At 38.1% G+C, this 19,878-nt stretch overlaps 1 protein-coding gene across 2 annotated transcripts in view; it reads right to left on the bottom strand.

Moving 5' to 3' along the window:
• The window catches only part of LOC124607449 (DNA mismatch repair protein Msh3-like), a 365,016-nt gene that overhangs the window by 30,740 nt on the left and 314,398 nt on the right, over positions 1-19,878 (bottom strand). For both annotated transcript variants that reach the window (XR_006978833.1, XM_047139784.1), the window contains exon 18: positions 13,582-13,747. Coding sequence is in view for 1 of the 2 variants with exons in the window: in XM_047139784.1 (XP_046995740.1) it covers positions 13,582-13,747 (166 nt within the window). In the remaining variant the exon portion in view is untranslated. The remainder of the gene's footprint in view (positions 1-13,581; positions 13,748-19,878) is intronic.

Raw genomic sequence — 19,878 nt, 5'->3', positions numbered from 1 at the left:
ATTGGTATAATTGAAATTAGTCTTAGATACTCATAAGAGCTAAAGTCTATACAAGCATGGATAGTATATAACCATTGGAGAGACACCAGAACCAGCCATGGCTATGAGAATTTCTAAAGAAGGGCCTGACTTGTCTGAATTAGTTAATTTAATTAAAGCCCAGAGTGAAGCTCTAACTAGATTAGATGCTAAGTTAGAAGCACAGAGTGTAACTTCAACTGCTCAAATTGCTTCTTTAAGAGAAAAGTTAGGAGCACAATGTGCAACTTCAACTGCTTAAACTGCCTTTTTGAGGAATAAAATAAGTACCACTTTAAGTGAAAAGCTAGAAGCACAGGGTGAAGTTTTAGATCTTAAGTTTGATGTATTAAATGATAAAGTGGAGAATTCATGATTAGATTTAAGAATGAATTAAGTAATTCCTTAACTGTCGAGATGAATCAAATGTTTACTGAACTGAGCCAAAAGCAGGATGACCAATTTCAAAAGTTGGCCCAGAAATTAGAATTGGACATTGAAGACAAGTGTAATAATGTAGAATCTGAATTTAGTGGAAAATTAAAATTTTGTGAAAATGTATGTAATGTTATATTTAATTCCATAAGACAGGAAATGAATATTTTGAAAGAGAACACAGATTGATCTAAGGATGTAATATCGATTATTCAACAGAAAATTCCAGGTGTTAGTATATGAGCTGTTACTACACGAGCTGTCAGTTCACCAGTAAATAACGTAGAATGGAATGTCAGGGAAAAATTGGCCGACTTTGACACGATAAATGTAAGTAGTGTGGTGGAACCTTTTGAGATAATTGTAGATCGAGAAAATACTGAGGGTATAATCTCTGGAAACATTTCACTGTTGCTTTTTCCAAACATAATGATAATAGCAATGTTAGAGATGACTCATGGAAAGAATTCAAACTTGTCCAGGACAGATTAGAAAACAGAATAACTTTACCTGATGTGTTATGTAGTAAAGTGGTGATTGTTTTGTTGTGGGTAGATTTTCACACAAAATTTAACGAAAAGTACCAGTTCACATTTTCTCAAGTGAGGTTAATATCAGATCCAAGGGATTGGGGTGGAGTCACATCTGTCTCCCAGGGATGTTAATGTTCTGTGCTACAGGGCGGAGTGACAGCCATCGGATCCCTAGTTGTTTTCGGTGTTCCTTCTGTACTATTTTTTTCTGCACTGAATTTCCTTCAAATTGTAAACTATTCTGTAATCTATTCCTGAATTCTTAAACTATTCTATAATTTTAGTACATAGGAAACCGGATATGACTACAAGATTAGGACCAATTTAAGAGAATCACAGGTGGATAGTGATCTCTAGACATGAAATGAAACAAATAAAATATTATTTGAGTGAAAAGTATATCATCATGGTCCTATCCAAACAAAGTGATATCTAGACGTCAGAAACTGAATAGAGTATTTTATGTGTGTATGAAATATAGTGTAAAGTGAATGACTTCAATCACTTAAGTCCTTCTCAATTTCTGTGGTTCATTATAACTTTCAGCTTATTTCACATAAGTCGGCCGAAGAATCAGGATACACAAACACATTTAAGCATACATACAGCATAACACAAAGATGCAAACAGGGAAAGTACAGAATGAAATGTTATTAGAACCGTCAAGTGTTGTAGGGGGAAAGTATGTGCACATAGAAAAATATGCACACATTGTTGTTTGCAGTGATGGTTCTGCATCACATATATGCAAGTACTGAAAAATATTTAGATGCATAAGAACAAAAGCTAGGATAATTCTAAATCCAGTACACATCAGGAGGATATGTGAGTAAGGAAAGGGGACATAAGCTAGAGGAGAAATTATTAAGGAGGGTCAGTCTATTAAATATTCTGACGACGTGTAAAATAGTGGGACTCTTAGGACCCAAGTAAGCATAAGAATACTGAATAACGGATGTAGGCATGATGTATACTGGAAGTGTAGAAGTTGTTGCGTAAAGCAGGACTGTAGGATATGAAGTGAGGTATTAAAGAGTGAATATGAAGTGTGAAATAGATTTTAATTTTACCAGATAATATTTAATTATGGTATACATAAATATGTACAGGGTGATTCAAAAAGAATACCACAACTTTAAAAATGTGTATTTAATGAAAGAAACATAATATAACCTTCTGTTATACATCATTACAAAGAGAATTTAAAAAGGTTTTTTTCCACTCAAAAACAAGTTCAGAGATGTTCAATATGGCCCCCTCCAGACACACGAGCAATATCAACTCGATACTCCAACTCGTTCCACATTCTCTGTAGCGTATCAGGTGTAACAGTTTGGATAGCTGCTGTTATTTCTCGTTTCAAATCATCAATGGTGGCTGGGAGAGGTGGCCAAAACACCATATCCTTAACATACCCCCATAAGAAAAAATCGCAGGGGGTAAGATCAGGGCTTCTTGGAGGCCAGTGATGAAGTGCTCTGTCACGGGCTGCCTGGCGGCCGATCCATCGCCTCGGGTAGTTGACGTTCAGGTTTCATAACTAACCTTTTTCGTAGGACTCTCCATACAGTTGATTGTGGAATTTGCAGCTCTCTGCTAGCTCTGCGAGTCGATTTTCCCGGGCTGCGAACAAATGCTTGCTGGATGCGTGCTACATTTTCATCACTCGTTCTCGGCCGTCCAGAACTTTTCCCTTTGCACAAACACCCATTCTCTGTAAACTGTTTATACCAACGTTTAATACACCACATATCAGGAGGTTTAACACCATACTTCGTTCGAAATGCACGCTGAACAACTGTCGTCAATTCACTTCTGCCGTACTCAATAACACAAAAAGCTTTCTGTTGAGCGGTCGCCATCTTAGCATCAACTGACGCTGACGCCTAGTCAACAGCGCCTCAAGCGAACAAATGTACAACTAAATGAAACTTTATAGCTCCCTTAATTCGCCGACAGATAGTGCTTAGCTCTGCCTTTTGTCGTTGCAGAGTTTTAAATTCCTAAAGTTGTGGTATTCTTTTTGAATCACCCTGTATATTGGGGCAATGAACTATGAAGCCTACTCAGGAAGGAGAAGGAGGGCACACCCAGCACCTATTGGTTGAAAAGGGCAGATAGGCAGACACAAGAGAGGCTGACTTATACTGTATGAACAGGGGCACCAAGAAGTGGATTGACCTGTAACATAGATTAGGAAGTTAAAAGTTAAAAGTGGCGTACATACCAAAACGGAAGGAGGAAGAGCATTTTGAGTGAACCCATAGGTAAGGTATAGGTACTGTGCCTAAAAGGAAAAGGGCAGTATCATGACAAACTGGTAAGTTTGAATTCTCCATTTTACTAGCAGTGTCAGGCAGTGTGTTTAAGAGAGTCTGAGAGAACACTTTTATTTGCCCAGAGTTCCTCCAGACTACAAGAAACTGTAGATAATGATATGGATAAGTACTAAATAAAGAAAAAGAAAAACAGTACAGAATGGTAGTGTAAAGAGCAACCATTAAGGGTCAGTGACACCTGAAGTTTACAATTGGAAATGGAGACAGAGTCCTAACGAATTCTAAATATTAGGAAAACTTATGAGAGTACCCTTAAATATTCGAGTTTGATGTCAACTTAGTGTAATAGTAGAATGAAGGAAAAGTTAGTTAAAGTTTACTATAAATAAGAACAAAGAGCAGTGTTGCAGTGTATACTGTTAGAATTGTACGTGATATAAGTTAACTTAATGATTTTATAAAATATCGCGTGTTCAATTTAAGGGGGGGAATATGTAGTGCTTCGAGAATTTTGGAGGAAATTCTAGAATCACTCGGCCTTCCACTGTTTTGAACACCCGATATTTTAGATGTGAGTAGGAGAAACGAATGTGCAGGTCAAAAAAGAACAGCCATGAGGAAAAAGATGGACACGGTGACCGAACGGCTGCAGACAAGTACTTGCTGTATGGCCCAGAGAGTTTTGTGTATGGTCAAAGAAGAACAAGAAAAGTTTATGTAGTATTCTGTGTTCTTTAATGTCTGTGATGATTGTAAAAAGACTAGCAGACAGTTGGAAGTAGTTTCCTAAGGACACTCATGTGTTGGACTCAAATGAGAACAGAGACTTTTAAATTTTTTCATGTCTCGGTTATGATCGAAGTGAGACACATGTAAGCTATTTTGAAGAAGTATAAATGATTCTGATGTTTTAAGAATTAGTTAGCTTGCTGAAGTTATTGTTTATGAAGGTTGAAAATATATTTTGATTGAATTGAAAAGTATTACACGAGTACACAAATTATTTCAAGAATACAAAAGTAGTTAGTAAATTCCCTTAACCAGCAACATATCTTCAGGGAAGAAGCTGTTGGGAGATCGATGTAGCGGATTAACCAGAGAAGAGGATCTGCTACACATTCGGGCAAGTTAATTGAATTGAGAGATGTGTGAATCTTGCACCCCAGCACCACGCTGTCTCTTGATGTTATCCGGAGAACATTAGAGTACTTCCTTCTGCTGAGGCCTTTAATTTTCCAGCCCATAACACAGGTCAAGGAATCTGCAGTTGAGACCATCACAGAATTGGTGGAGCCTCTGGTTGAGACCATTCTCTCACCTCCAAACCAAAGAACACCAATTAATTCTGGGTATGATACTGCAAATTATAAGCTCTGTTTGCACCCTGTAAGTGAGCCCAACAGTTTTCGCCATTTTCGCCAGTCACCTGTAAGAACTGAGAATGGCCTCAGAGCACATGTGACAGGCATCATCATAGTGTACATTGGACTCCTTTCCAATCCTGGATGCTAACTTATTAAAGGGTTCCAAAACATGCCTAAAATTGGATATCCTGCTAATTAACAGATCTCTGCTCTGTGTGCCTGCTCAGAGGTCGCTAAAGGAGTGGCCAATTGTTCAGTCACAGTGTGAATGTACCAGACCAGACAGCCAATGTCCACATTCAATGTCCGCCTCAAGTGACATGAATGGGTTACAACCTGCCACTCACCCAGTGGTGACTGTGGTTCTCTCACGACGCGTACGCTGGAAGTTGCCTACACAGCAAAACTCACTGACAAAACAAGTGACTGTTTAAGTGTCCCAGTCGACTTGTCAGTTTTCCTGCCACAGCTAAACAACAAGGCAACAGCTTGCAGATGGATGACTGTGGCCAAAAGCACCACAGCTGTTTGTAAACTGTGGTCAGATCCTACTTCATCTGCACACACCAGGAATGCTCCCTACCTAACCTGTTACTAAAATTTGAATAAAAACAGTAGGTACACAAAAATAAATAAATAAAACTGAACTTTGTTGTCTTTTAGAAATGATTTGCACTACCAAACTCATTAAAAACACAAAAGCACTCTACTACAATGACAATGAAGCTGACACTATACTATTTCACTGCAGGCCAGCAGACTTCACTCATGTTTCTGCCAGCATGGCTTTGCAACTGGTATTTCTATGTATCCAAGACTATTACTAATAAATATCTTTCACGGAGCTGCTTGTTGCAGTACTATGAGGGCCTTTTTTTGGCCTTTTTTTACCTCTGGTATGCTATAAATAAAAGACAAGTTCATAGAAAACAAGTATTTTATTACCAAAAGTTTTGTACACTTATGGTTACTTTTCAGCATTATCACCGAAAAGATTGAGACATTTACACATCTTCAGTTCAGAGAAAAGGTGAAGTCACTGGGTGCCAGGTCAGGGTGTATGGGGGATGACCAAAAATGTCCCATTGAAATTGTTCCAGGAGCCATTGGGTTGTGCCAGCAGTGTGTGGATGGCATTGTCGTGGATCAACACAATTACTGAAGTCAAATGCAAATTTGGTCATTCAAAACAAACAAAGAGGAATGCTGATTGAAGACATGGCTAGGAGAGCAGCACTTTCAAACCAATGAAGATCTTCAAAACAACATCAATGCTCATTTGCAATCACTGGCGGCATCATGTTTTGAAGAGGGTATTGCGAAGCTCGTCCACAGGTACAATAAATGTCTCAATCTTTTCGGTGATTATGTTGAAAAGTAACCATGAGTGTACAAAACTTTTGGTAACAAAATAATTGTTTTCTATGAACTTGTCTTTTATTTACAGTCTATTGGAGGTTGCAAAAAAGACCCTCATATTTAGGTCTATAGCATGGGACGTGATTGTACTCTTTTCATGTATAGCAATTTATCAAAACAAAAGTAATTGACATATGTCATTCTACAATCTCTGAACACGTACCGCTGAAGGAATAAAGATTAAATAAACTTATATATTAAAATAAAATACCAAGCAGGATACTGTTTTCCATTTCTCAGCATTATGTCCTACCTTGAAATAATATATGCTGCAGGCCCCACAATAAAGAAAAAGTAATGACATTTGGAGGAAATAGAAGGTAAAGATAAAGCTAAATGGAGAAATATTAGAACATGTGCGAAGGTTTAGATACAAAGGAAACAGTGTAATGTAGCAGAATTGGACAGTACATAACGCACAGATTGATGCCAACTATTCAGTAATTGGGAAATTCATATAACTTTCTGAATATGTGAAGCATATTCACTTTTGTCCCCTTTTAACAATTTTTGAGAATGTTATTCCAATAAAACAAACAGATTGGGATGTAAAATTACAGTAAAAATGTGATACGAACAAATGCTTTCACACAATATTGAAATAATTAAGATTTTTATATGAAGCAATATTTGGACAAATAAAATGATATATTTATGTGAGTTAGAGAATGTATTTCTGTTAAATTATATTCCACACAAAATTTCATGCAAAGACAAATCTGGAATAATTAATCAGCTATTCAGAATTGTAAAGCCTTATCTGTAATTTATGAAATGTATTCACTCAAATAACGATGTATATAACTTTGACATCCATAATTGAAAAAGAAGCATGGTGGTAGCCATGCACATCTCAGTGTTGCAGCACATTTTGTGATGTCAAGACTGTGTTGTTCTTAGTTTTGCATAAATTGTTTCATAGTTAGCATATCATAAATTGCCTAAAATTGCAAAGAACTGGACCACAGACAATATCTTTAATGGAAGAGCAATAAAATTAAAAGTTATGCCACCATTTATTTCAGTGACAGATACCAAGGTAAGTATTGGACTGTTTCATTCTGTTTCAGCATAATGACAAGCCCGGCATAAAGATGAAGAACACAAGAGCAGAGAAGGCTGTGAGATGATGTCAGCCAATAGTATGCTGACTAGGACCACACCACGACAAGAGCGGCCTCTATCCAAAGAGAAAATAAGTGCCGCTCCTGCCAGCCTCGGTCAGACACTAGTAGACCTGGACTAGAAGAGAGCACTATAAGAGCCGTGAATTGTGATTCATATTACTTGCATGGACATTGTATAAAGCAAAAGACATTGATTATTCACCTGTCACCAATTGCTTGTGACATGACTTGTAAAGCAAAGTTAAGTATTGTCAATTCAATTACTGTAATAAATTTCACTAATATGATTTGCTCGTATGTTGTCTAGCTATCCAAGAAAACAGCTTCCTAGGCACAATATAAGAGATGAGTTGGCAGGACACCAATTGACGATGAGTTATACAATGAACCCAGTGCCTGGCGGCCATGGAATTTTGTTTTGTGTTTACTAACAATTTAATTCTTTCTTGTCTGTACTTTACAGGTGTGTTTACTTTTTTTAACAGACTCTTTTCGTTTTTGCTACAAAGTGTTTTCAGGTGGATGTTGCAGAAATTGTCTTTGCTTTTGTACTTATTTTCCATTCTTGCCTTGTTGGTCTCTTGTCTTTGTCACTTCCAAAATGCCCACCCCACATATTCTGTCCCTGCTCAGGCACCACAGCTGTAAGTGTTAGATGCAACACAGCTAATGCAGATGTTTCAGTTCTAGCCGCAAGTTGGAGACCCTGCTAAACACAGTACAGCAGCTGCTAGCCATTGCTGCACCACCTACAACACCTACTGCTATACCGCCTTCTTGACAGTTTCATGAACAAGAAGAGGAATGGCTCGAGTGGTTGCACCAGTTCAAGGCACACATACTAGCTCACAATGTACCAGGTACTGTGAAACTTCTATATGTATTATCAACGGTAAAAAGTGCAGTGCTCCTTTTAACTAAGAAGTTATTTTCTAAAGGCATTCTGGGTGAACTTACTAACGAACAGGTGGTACAGTTGCTAAATAACTATTATGACCAACAAGTGAATGTGTAACAGCTAGGTATCAACTTTTTTATTGTAAAAAATGGACAGAACAAACTTATCATATGTGGGTAACAGATTTGCAGGGTATGATGAGGAAATGCAAATTCAAATGTGCTTGCATTGCTTTATATTCAGATGTTATGTTGTGTGATGTGATCGTGTACAATGTACCTGATGTCGAACTCAGAGAACAGATTTTGAAACAGTCCGATCCATCATTTCAGCAGGTAGTGCAAATCCTACAACAGCACGATTCAGGTGCCCTGTCCAATAAATTTGAGGGGCCAGCTATTTGCTGGGTTGCATCCCTTGTTTGTGATTGGCCCATTCAGTGGCACCTTGTGCCAGCCATGCCGAGTAAACAACACTCCATGCCGTGTAAGCAGTTCACTAAACAGGCGGCTACACAGGCAAACAGAATTAAGTCTTACCCTCGGTGTTATTCATGGCACAAACACCAAGACTGCCCCTCCTGACAAGCTCAGTGTTATGCTCGTGGTAGAAAAGGACATGTACAATCCGTGGGTTGCATCCCTTGTTTGTGATTGGCCCATTCAGTGGCAGCTTGTGCCAGCCATGCCAAGTAAACAACACTCCACGCCATGTAAGCAGTTCACTAAACAGGCGGCTACACAGGCAAACAGAATTAAGTCTTACCCTCGGTGTTATTCATGGCACAAACACGAAGACTGCCCCTCCTGACAAGCTCAGTGTTATGCTCGTGGTAGAAAAGGACATGTACAATCCATATGTTTGAAATGGAACAACCATAAGAATTCGGTCCACTCACAAAAATCTAGTCACAAGGCCCATGTCATTAATGCAGTACATTCAAAGTCTGCAACAGGCATTTGCAAACCTAGCAAGAACTCAGTTTCTCCAGTGATATGCCAGTCAAACAAATTTTTTGTTCATTTACTTCTTTGTGGGAAACCTGTGAAATTTCAGTTGGACATGGGTGCCTCTTTCACATTGCTAAATTATCACACATATGAACTATTAGGCTCCCCACACCTGTCTAAAACTAGCACGCAACTGACGCCTTACAATGGACAAGATATTCCTATTCTCGGAAAATGTACTTTGCCTGTCATGTATCAGTCGCATATGTGAACAGTGACTTTTAGGGTGCTGGAATCACATGAGTGTGAGAACATATTTGGTCTTGATTCTTTTGATTTGTTTGACTTTTAAGATTCAGGACAATCTGTTGTCAGTGTCTGCATTCCAGACAAAAAACAGTGTAGCTAGCTTGCTAAAAGAATTCCCGGAACTCTTTTCTGGAGGTTTAGGCAAGGCTAACAATTTTGTTGCACACACTACTCTGAAAGACAAAGCTCAACCAAAATGTTGCCAGGCCAGAAACTGTTCCCATTGCATTATGGGGCAAAGTTGTGGCTGAACTTCAAGAATTGCAAGATAGTGAAGTTACTGCACCCAAATCAGCTAGTCAATGGGCAAGTCCACTGGTTTTGGTCCCCAAAGCTTCAGGTCACATTTGCCTCTGTGTTGACTCCAAGTCTATAGTCAACCCACAAACTGTGATTGATACTTATTCATTATCACACCCAGAGGACCTCATGGACAAAGTAGGTGTCGGACGCTTCTCTTCAAAAGTTGATTTGCACAATGCATATATTCAAATACTGCTTGATGAAGAATCTCAAAAAGTGTGTGTAGTGAGTACTCATTTGGGTTTGTTTTAAATATTTGCATTTGCCTTTTGGCAATGCTTCCGCACCCGTCTTTTCCAATGTTATTTGGAACAGCCGAATGCACAAGTGCCAAACTGTTCAAACTATTTGGACGATACTGTCATAGCAGGTCGTACACCTGAAGAACATATTGCAAATTTGTGTGCTTTGTTTTGTTTGTTGTCTGATGCAGGACTAAAGCATAGACTGGACAAGTGTGATTTTTTAAAACCTGAGTTGCAGTAACTTGGTCATGTCATAAACAATCAACGTGTACATCCTCTTCAGTCACATTTGTTAGCCATATGAGATTTGACAGTTCCTCGCAATGTCACAAAATTGCATTCAGCTTTAGGGTAAATGAACTACTATATTCAGTCCATACCAAATACTGCGCAAATCATGGCTCCATCACACAGCAGACTGTGCCCTTTGCTTTGACAGATGAGTGCCAAGTAGCTTTTCAAAAACTTAAAGATGCATTGCTCAGTGATCAATGCTTAGTTCACTTTGATCCTGACAAACGAGTTGTACTGCAAGTTGACACTTCCTCTTACTGAATCGGTGCAGTGCTTTCACACAGAACTGGCGATAAAGACAGGCCTATTGCTTTGGCATCAAAAGTGTTGTCCAAAGCTCAGTGTAACTATTGACAAACTGAGAAAGAGGCTTTAGCTACTGAGAATGGTGTCACCAAATTCCACCACTACTTTTACGGCAGAAAATTCTACTTAGTAACAGATCACAAGCCTTTGCAATCCTTGTTTCATCCAACAAAACTGGTTCCCTTATGAACTGCCCAAAAGTTGCAAAGATGGGCTTTGTTGTTGTCTAAATATCAGTATGAGATTGTGCATCGTCTGACAGCTCAACATGGTAAGTGGATGCACTCTCACGTCTTCTGATTGGCCCTGATACTGGCTTTGATGCTTCTGCTGCATCTTGGTGTCGCATCAATCCTCAGGATTCTGAATTGCTTCAACCTTTTCTTCCGAACTAAAGAAAATTGTACAAGCCACAGAAGCTGATTCAGATTTGAACATTTTGCTAACATACATTCGCACATCTTGGCTTCATTCCTTGCATAGCATAAAGAACTCTGTAATGTGCTGATACTTTGCCCATTGGCATAGCTTCGCTGTACAGAAAGATGCGATTCTTGTTCAAAATGACAGTGGACAGTCACGTGTGTTGATCCCTAAAGCTTTGAAAAAAGAAGTGTTGCAGTTACTTCACCAAGGGCACTGCGGGATTGTTCGTATGAAACAGTTAGTGTGTCGACACTACTTGGCAGGGTATGGACACCCAAATAGAACAGAACACAGTGTCATACATGTGTGGAAAATCAGTCTGCTCCACTACAAAAATTCTCTGCTTGGCCTAAGTTGCAATCATCATGACAACATGTGCACATAGACTTCGCGGGACCTTTTTGGAACTCTAGTTGGTTGATTGTGGTTGATTTATATAGCAAGTTTCCTTTTGCTGTGCCAATGAACTCGGCAACATCACATAGCACAATTCAGGTGTTGTACTCTATTTTTTGCATTGAAGGTTTATCTGAAGTCATAGTGTCAGACAATGGCCCTCAGTTCAGGTCAAATGAATTTGAAATATTCTGTGAACACAATGGCATACAGCATCTAACAAGTGCACTGTTCCACCCATAGTCAAATGATGAAGCGGAATGTTTTGTCAGAACCTTGGAGCAGCAGGTGGTCAAACTTTGCTCCGCACACATCAGAGATCAAGTATTGTAACTGTTTCTCTCCTCCTATCATTTGCACCCACAAGATGGACCATTGCTGGCGGATTTGCTTCACAACCGCTGCGATTGGACTCTTCTCCACATACTCCATCCTCTTCAGCATCCAGCACTGAAGGAAGGCCGCAAGTATTGTTTCATGCCACATGCTATTGTCTTTTACAGGGCTTTTAGCAGCAGCAGATGGTGGGTGCGAGATGAGATCGTCCAATTTGGCACTTGCATATATCTTATTTCAGGTCCAGATGGCTTGCAGCGCTGACATCAAAATCAACTTCACCTCAGTCATGTGCATGATGATCTTTCAGTGTCTCTGCCCCCAGATTCATGGATCACGATGACAGCGCAGTCACAGCAACCACCAGAGGGTGTCATCATGACACCAAGGAACAACTCTATTGAGACGGAGCCTTCGCCTTCTCCACCTCCTCTCGTCCTACCGATGGAGCTGGACCCGCCCACACTGCAGCAGTCGCTGCCTTCTTCAGCTGACTCATGGGATCAGGAGGTGCACGCATCCTCTTCTGGTCATTTCTTGAGAGATGATTCTGCCAGAGTGAAGGCCGGATGATGGGGTACGACCAGAAGCTTGATGTCCCCTGCATCCCTAGCTTCCGGTCCAGCAATGCATTCACACTCCTGCCTCTCCCAATGAAAGTCTGTCTGTCACTTTGGAGGGGGGGGGGGGGGGGGGGGGGTGAATGTTCGGGTTAATGACAGGCACCAGCATGAAGATGAAGAACACAAGAGCAGAGAAGGTTGTGAGATGACGTCAGCCAGTAGTACGCTGACTAGCACGGCACCACAACAGGAACGGCCTCTATCCGAAGAGAATACAAGCACCACTCCTCACTCCTGCCAGCCTCAGCCAGACACTCGTAGACCCAGACTAGAAGAGAGCACCACAAGGGCCACAACTTGTGATTCATATCCATTACTTGCATGGGCATTGTATATAGCGAAAGATATTGATTATTTGCATGTCCCCAATTGCTTGCAACATGACTTGTAAATCAAAGTTAAGTATTGTCAATTCAATTACTGTCATAAACTTCATTAATATAATTTGCCTGTATGTTGTCTAGCTACCCACGAAAACAGCTTCCTAGGCACCCTACAAGAGACGAGTGGGCAGGAACCACACATTCAACCCGGGAACATTTCAACAGGATAGAAAGTGAATGTAAGGGCAGCACAGAAATTAACATCAGCATAGCAATGACAAAAGAAGAGTTTTCTGCAGCAATGTGCACAAATATTTGAGAGAAAATCTAGTAAAATGTTTCGGATAGAATGTACTCCTATGTGGCATTTAAAAGCGGATGTCAAGGAAGAAAGGTAGAGCAAGAGTGGAGACTTTTGAGATGCGGACTTGGCAAAGTTTGGAAAGAATACTTTTATAGATAGAGAGAAAAATGAAGAAGCACTTAAAAGAACAAAATACAATTACTGAATGTAATAAACAGCAGGAAAAGAAAATGGATTGGACTTATACTAAGAAAGAACAGTTTTTAAAAACAGTCTTGGAGGGGTATGTGGGAGGGAAGAGGCGGCAAGAGAGAAAGAAATTTCAGATCCTATTACATATAGTAACATTAAAAAGGAAGCTATGGATCGCGTGAAATGTAGACATAAAGGACTTGCTTGTGTAGCAGAAAAACAATGTTCAATGGAATTAATGTAGTGCAACATATACACAAAAATATGCATTATGAACTCTAAAAGTCATTATTTACTTTTTTAAAAAGAAATGTAACAAATAAGAGGGTAAAAACTTATAAAACAATATTCCCAACAGAGAATAACTACCACGTTCTAAAGCAAAATTGGCCCATTCACCAATTATAGCATCATCTCTGGTACAGGACAATTTCTTTCCTGTTGATTCACATTTGTTTACATTAGTCACCAATGTGCATGAGAAATATACTAAATGATTACCTTTTGATGATTCTTTGAGCTCTTACTCTCTCAGCAAAATCTTTTGCTATTTTTATTATGGTTCCTGGAATACCAGCCATGCGGGCAACATTTAAGCCATAGCTGCTGCTTGCTCCTCCTTTCATAACACTGTACAGGAATATTAACTTTCCTTCAGCTTCTTCATCTTCAAAGATAAAAAATAACATTTTATAATTAGGAAAACTTGAACAATAATAGTAAAACAGTTTAAAAATCAACTATCTGTAAAAAGTTATCTCTGTTCAAAAAAATACAGCTAAATTCATTTCCACTGCTGTCTCAGCTTGGCAAGCTATTTGAGTGGGTGTGAGCAGTCATGGAACATAGCAGGAGGCAAAACGCTATGCATGGTGTTGAAAACTGTCTCATCACTGACATTTACTTTTCCCCCAGTCCCCTCAATTGCAATACATGTTCTTCAAGCACCAGTGCCTCCACTTCTGTTGTGTTACCCAGTTCTTCAGAAGGAGATGGTCTGCCACTTTGTTCTTCATCATTCATATTTCTGGACCACACTGGAAGCATTTAAGGGGGGGTAGGATGTCAAACGGGCCGACTTGGAGCAGGAGAGGCATCTCAGGACATTTTAATTTCCAGTGTGTATACTTTTACAAATAAATTCATAAAACTTTGTCAGCATCACCAGGAAGGATTCAGGATTCACACCCATTGCAGTGGAAGTTCGAAAACATAGCAAAATAAATTTTTTTAAGTGTGAAATTTCATCATTTTTTCACTTACTAATGGCTACATTTGTTGCTATAGGTACACTTTTCTTCATAAGTTAGAGAGATTCTTCGATGAATTTTGCACAGCATACATACCACATTCACAGGTGCATGAAACTCTAGAATTTATTTAATTTATGAAAAAACGAATGAACTGTTATATTTTAAACTTCATGTTTAGAAAAAACACAAATTTTATAGTTAATTACCTCAATTTTTACCACAGTTTTTAATAGATTTGGAAAAGTCTAGAGTTTCATACATCTTTAAGTATGGTTTGTATGCTCTGCAAAATTCATCGAAGAATCTCTCTTACTTATGAAGAAAAATGTACCTATAGCAACAAATGCTGCCATTAGCAAGTGGAAAAAATGATGAAATTTCACACATAAAAAAAATTACTTCGTTATGTTTTAGAACTTCCACTACTATAAATGTGAATTCTGAATCCTTCCTGGTCATGCTGACAAAGTTTTATGAATTTATTTGTAAAAGTATAGACACTGGAAATTGAAATGTCCTGTGGTGCATCTCTTGCTCCAAGTCGGCCTGTTTGACATCCTACACCCCCTCAACCATCTAACAACTGGATCATATGATGGCGCACTGTTGTCGTACACTTCCACAAACTCGATATAGATTTTCCAGCTTTGTTACCCTTCAAATGCAGGAAGTGAATAACTGTACACTACTCCACTCTGCCAGTGGGCTGCACCATTTTGTTCTGCTTCCTCCAGCAGTAATACTGTGCACGGATTTCAGTGTGTGTCAGGTCTGCATACAGCGAACGAAAACTTAATTACATAACTTTATTATTTTTATGTAATTTGATTATCTCTCATAACCAAGCTTTACACTGAATAAAAAAAAAAAAGCTCATGATGGTATAACAGCACTAAACATGTATGAGTAAAAGTAAGGAAGACAGTACTGTAATTTGCTTACAGTAACATTCTCAAAAAATATATTTTGTCTTTTTGTCTCTATACTACACAAGACTGTGACTATAAATAATGGTAGTAATAAATCACATAAGCTAATCAGCTTATAGGCTTTATTACTTAGTCAGCCCACAGCACAACTGTGTAAAGAGTCTTTTCTTTAATTACATTAAAAGCAATAATTACAAAGTAATATAATATTTTATTAGTAATGTGTATTTGCTTTAGTTTTTATCATCTGATTAATATCCAACATTGTACTTTGTGATAGTGCTGTTACAGTGGCTTTTATGGCTTGTCTCTGAGACTATATATATATAAACTTGGGAAGTCTAAAAGCATTAAAAATGTTGAAATGGAGATTTTTTTTTTTTAGTTATGTAAAGGAGAGAAAGAATGTTAAAATGCAAAGGAAACAAATATTGTTAATGAAACATTCATAAATTTTGCTCCTTACTGCCCTTTGAATTAGTTTTTAAAATTGAATCCCCTTGCTTACCCACATGTTCTTTTTAAATTATGTAGCTTCTGCAAGGTAGAAAGAAATTTAACAAGGAGGCTAGTCCCAGTTACTATGCTGCCACTGATCAGGGCTCTCTGATGACACTAGGGAGACAACAGTGCTGTGGACTTCAGTTCTCCATTGTGCTTTGTGTGACCCTAATGTCATTTCTAGACTATTTCTTGTACTGATCACAAAAAATAGTACTTTTTAGCTCTGGTATATTTTAAATGACTACTGTTTACTAAGTGGTGATGCTAAAAGCACCATATATCAACAGTATTAAAATAGGGTAAGGTTACTCTAATTAGCAGAATGTTGCAGAGTTGGCTTTATAGTTCCTTATATTTACAATAATTATCAAATAAACATGAATACCATTTTCATCATGGTAATGTTTCATAGCAAATATGTTATGCAAGTTAATAACATTGATATTACCTTACAGGATATTAGTACCGAATTTTTAACCTGTTGACGCTGAAAGCAACAAAGTACAGAGATTGTTTTTTCTTACTGCATTCTTTTTAATAGTTCCCATTTTGCTATCCTATTTAAAAGTCTAAACCTGAGCTTGTCCTCATGTATAAGAAAATGACTAGTTATTTTCAGCAAATTGAGAATGAGTCATGTATGTTAGTATTTCATCACATTTTTACACACTGGAATCCTACCTTCATCGAAAGTTGTAAAAATATGCTTGGATTAGGTGTAGTCAGCCATTCAGGTGTTGAAAATGTGAGATCTCCTTTAGAAATCACAGTAATCCAGTCATGATCCTCAATTTCCTTGTGCAACAGACTGACACTTTCCTGTTTGATCACACTATGAAATGTTAATGTCCTTGCATTTGAAGGCAATGTTACCTGACAGGTACTTCAGTGTACTAAGCGACACATCTTCAGTGGGACATACTGAAGTGTTGAAGTCAATACATTCACGTCATTTCTATCTTTGGCATAATTATTATTATAATACAAATAGATGGTTAAACAGGTGCCCAGTGTGACACGCATCTGATGATAAAAAATTTTATGGTCTGTACTGGTCTCTTCTGCAAAGGTTACTGTTACTAAGAGCACTTCTGCAAAAAGTAAACAATTATGAGGAGACAGAAGTATCCCTTCTCCTGCTGTTGAACGCTCGAGGGTAGTCTGAGGATTTAAAAGAGGTAAAAAACTCAATTAGAACTAGAACACAACTGTTTAAAACCTTGAGTCAGTAACTTATCTTACCTTCGATAAAATTAATATTGATCGTTAAAGAACGTTTTAAGTGTTGGGACATGGAATGTCAGAAGTTTGAACATCTGCAAAGGGAAATGCTATGGCTCAATCTATATATAGTGGTTGTCAGTGATGTGAAATGGAAAGAAGACAAGGATTTCTGGTCAAATGAGTATAGGGTAATATCAGCAGCAACAGCAACTGATAAAATGGGAGTAGGATTCATTAAAAATATGGAGGTAGGGAAAAGAGTGAGTTACTGTGACAGTTCAGTGATAGGGTTGTTCTCATCAGAATTATTGATAGCAAACCAACATCAACAATAGTTCAGATATAGATGCCAATGTCACAAGCAGAAGATGAAGAGAGAAAGAAAGTATAATAGGACACTGAATGGGTAATTCAGTACATAAAGGAAAATGAACATCTTGTAGTCACAAGGGATTGGAATGCAGAAGAAAGAGCTAGTGGAAAATATGGGCTTGGTAGTAGGAATGAGAGAGGAGAAAGACAAATTGAGTTCTGCAATACATTTCAGTTAGTAATAGTGAATACTCTGTCCAAGAATCACAAGAGGAAGAGATATACTAGGAAAAGGCCAGAACATAAGGGAAGATTTCAGTCAGATCACATCATGATCAGGCAGAGCTTATGAAATAAGATATTGTATTGTATGGCATACCCTGGAGCAAATACAGACACAGATCGCAACTTAGTAATTATGAAGAGTAGGCTGAAATTTAAGAGAATATGCAGGAAGAATTAGTAAGTAAAGAACTGGATATGGGAAGTTCTCTGGGGCTATGGATACTGTGATAATTAATGGCTCAATAGGCAGCTCAGTTGAAGAGGAATGGAGATCTCTAAAAATGGCAATCACAGAAGTTCAAAAGAAAAAGGTACAAGGAATGTACCTGTGAGGAAACCTTTGGTAACAAAAGACATACTTCAGTTGATCAACAAAAGAAGGAAGTACTAAAATGGTTTGGGATATTCAGGAAACAGAAATACAAGTCATTTACGAATGAAATAAACAGGAAGTGCAGGAAAGAGAAAGCAAAATGGCTGCAAGAAAAATGTGAAGAAACTGAAAATGAAACGATTGTCAGAGGGACTGACTTAGCATAAAGAAAGGTCAAAACAACTTTTAGTGAAATTAAAAGCAAGGACAGTAATATAACAAGTGTGAGGGGAACACCACTGTTAAATGCAAAGAAGAGGTCAGATAGATGGAAGAAGTACACTGAATAAGGACTCTAAGAGGGGGAAGTCTTGCCTGATGACGTGATAGAAGAAGAAAGAGGAATTGATATGGAGGAGATAGGGGATCCAGTATTCGAATGAAAATTTAAAAGAGCTTTGGAAGACTTATTATTCATGTTGGTGTGTAGAATGTATGAGACTGGGAATATAACATCAGACTTTCAGAAAAATATCATCCACAGAATTTCAAAGATTTCAAGAGCCAACAAATGTGAGAACTATCACACAATCAGTTTAACAGCTCATGCATCCAAGTTGCTGACAGGAATAATGTACAGAAGAATAGAAAAGAAAATTGAGTATGTGTTAGATGATGATCAGTTTGGCTTTAGGAAAGGTAGAGGCATCACAAAGGAAGGTATTTCTGGAATTGCAGCTGATAATGAAAGAAAGTCTGAAAAAGAATCATGACATGTTCATGTTCATAGGATTGTTTGACTTGGAAAAAGTGTTGAACCATGTAAAATGTAAAATGAGGCAAGATGTTGAAGATTCTGAGAAAAATAGGATTATGTTATAGGGAAGGATGGTTAATATACAGTGTGCAGAAGAACCAAGAAAGGACAGTAAGATTGGAAGACCATGAATAAAGTGCTCAGATTAAAATGGGTATGAGGTGCGGTTTTGTCTTTCACCTCTACTGTGTAGTCTACACAGCAAAGAAGCAATGGCAGAAACAAAAGAACAGTTCAAGAGTGGGGTTAAAGTTCAAGGTGAAAGTATGTCAATTATAAGATTTGCTGATCACATTGCTAACCTCAGCGAAAGTGAAGAATTCCAGGATCTATTGTATGGAATGAACAATCTAATGAGTACAGAATATGGATTGAGAGTTAATCAGGGAAAGATGAAAGTAATAGGAGTGGCAGAAATGAGAACAGTGAGAGGCTTAACATCAGAACTGGTGATGATGAAGTTAAGGAATTCTGCTACCTAGGCAGCAAAATAACCCATGACAGAGAGCAAGGTGGACATAAAAAGTAGACTAATATCAGTGTCCAATGAGAAGTTCAGGCAGGCAGGTGCTAAAGAGGTCAAAAACTCACAAGATTTTCACAACAGTAGAGTAAATAATAATGTTACCATATTTAACCAAAATATTGATGGATTAAAGAAAAAAGTAGATTCTCACAAAAGTAAAGAAAAAATTGTGTTACCATTTTTCACCAAAATATTCAGGAATTGAAGAATAAAGTAGATGAGCTCCTGGTTTATTTAGATGACATTGAATCTGATAATGTAATAGATATACTATGCCTGTCTGAGCATCACATTGTGTCTGATATGGAAAAGGTATATGTCAGTGGTTATAAACTAGCTGCACATATGAGTAGAGAGAATAAGGTGAGAGGAGGAGTTGCCATTTATGTCAAAAGTTATCACTGTGTAAAAAGTTTTGTCTAGGAGCAACATATAGAAGCATGTGACTGTCAACTTAAACTGAAAGAGGGCTCTTTTATAATTGTAACAGTATATAGGTCCCCTTCAGGAAACTTTCATTTATTCCTGGAAAACTTGGATGCCTTGTTGTGCTATCTGTCAGATAGGGGAAAGCAAATTATTATTTGTGGGGACTTCAATGTTGATTCATTGAAAGAGTGTAATAGGAAGAATGA

Source organism: Schistocerca americana, chromosome 3 (genome assembly GCF_021461395.2).
Source record: "Schistocerca americana isolate TAMUIC-IGC-003095 chromosome 3, iqSchAmer2.1, whole genome shotgun sequence".
Classification (NCBI taxonomy): domain Eukaryota; kingdom Metazoa; phylum Arthropoda; class Insecta; order Orthoptera; family Acrididae; genus Schistocerca; species Schistocerca americana.
This window is presented reverse-complemented; position numbering and strand designations above follow the sequence as displayed.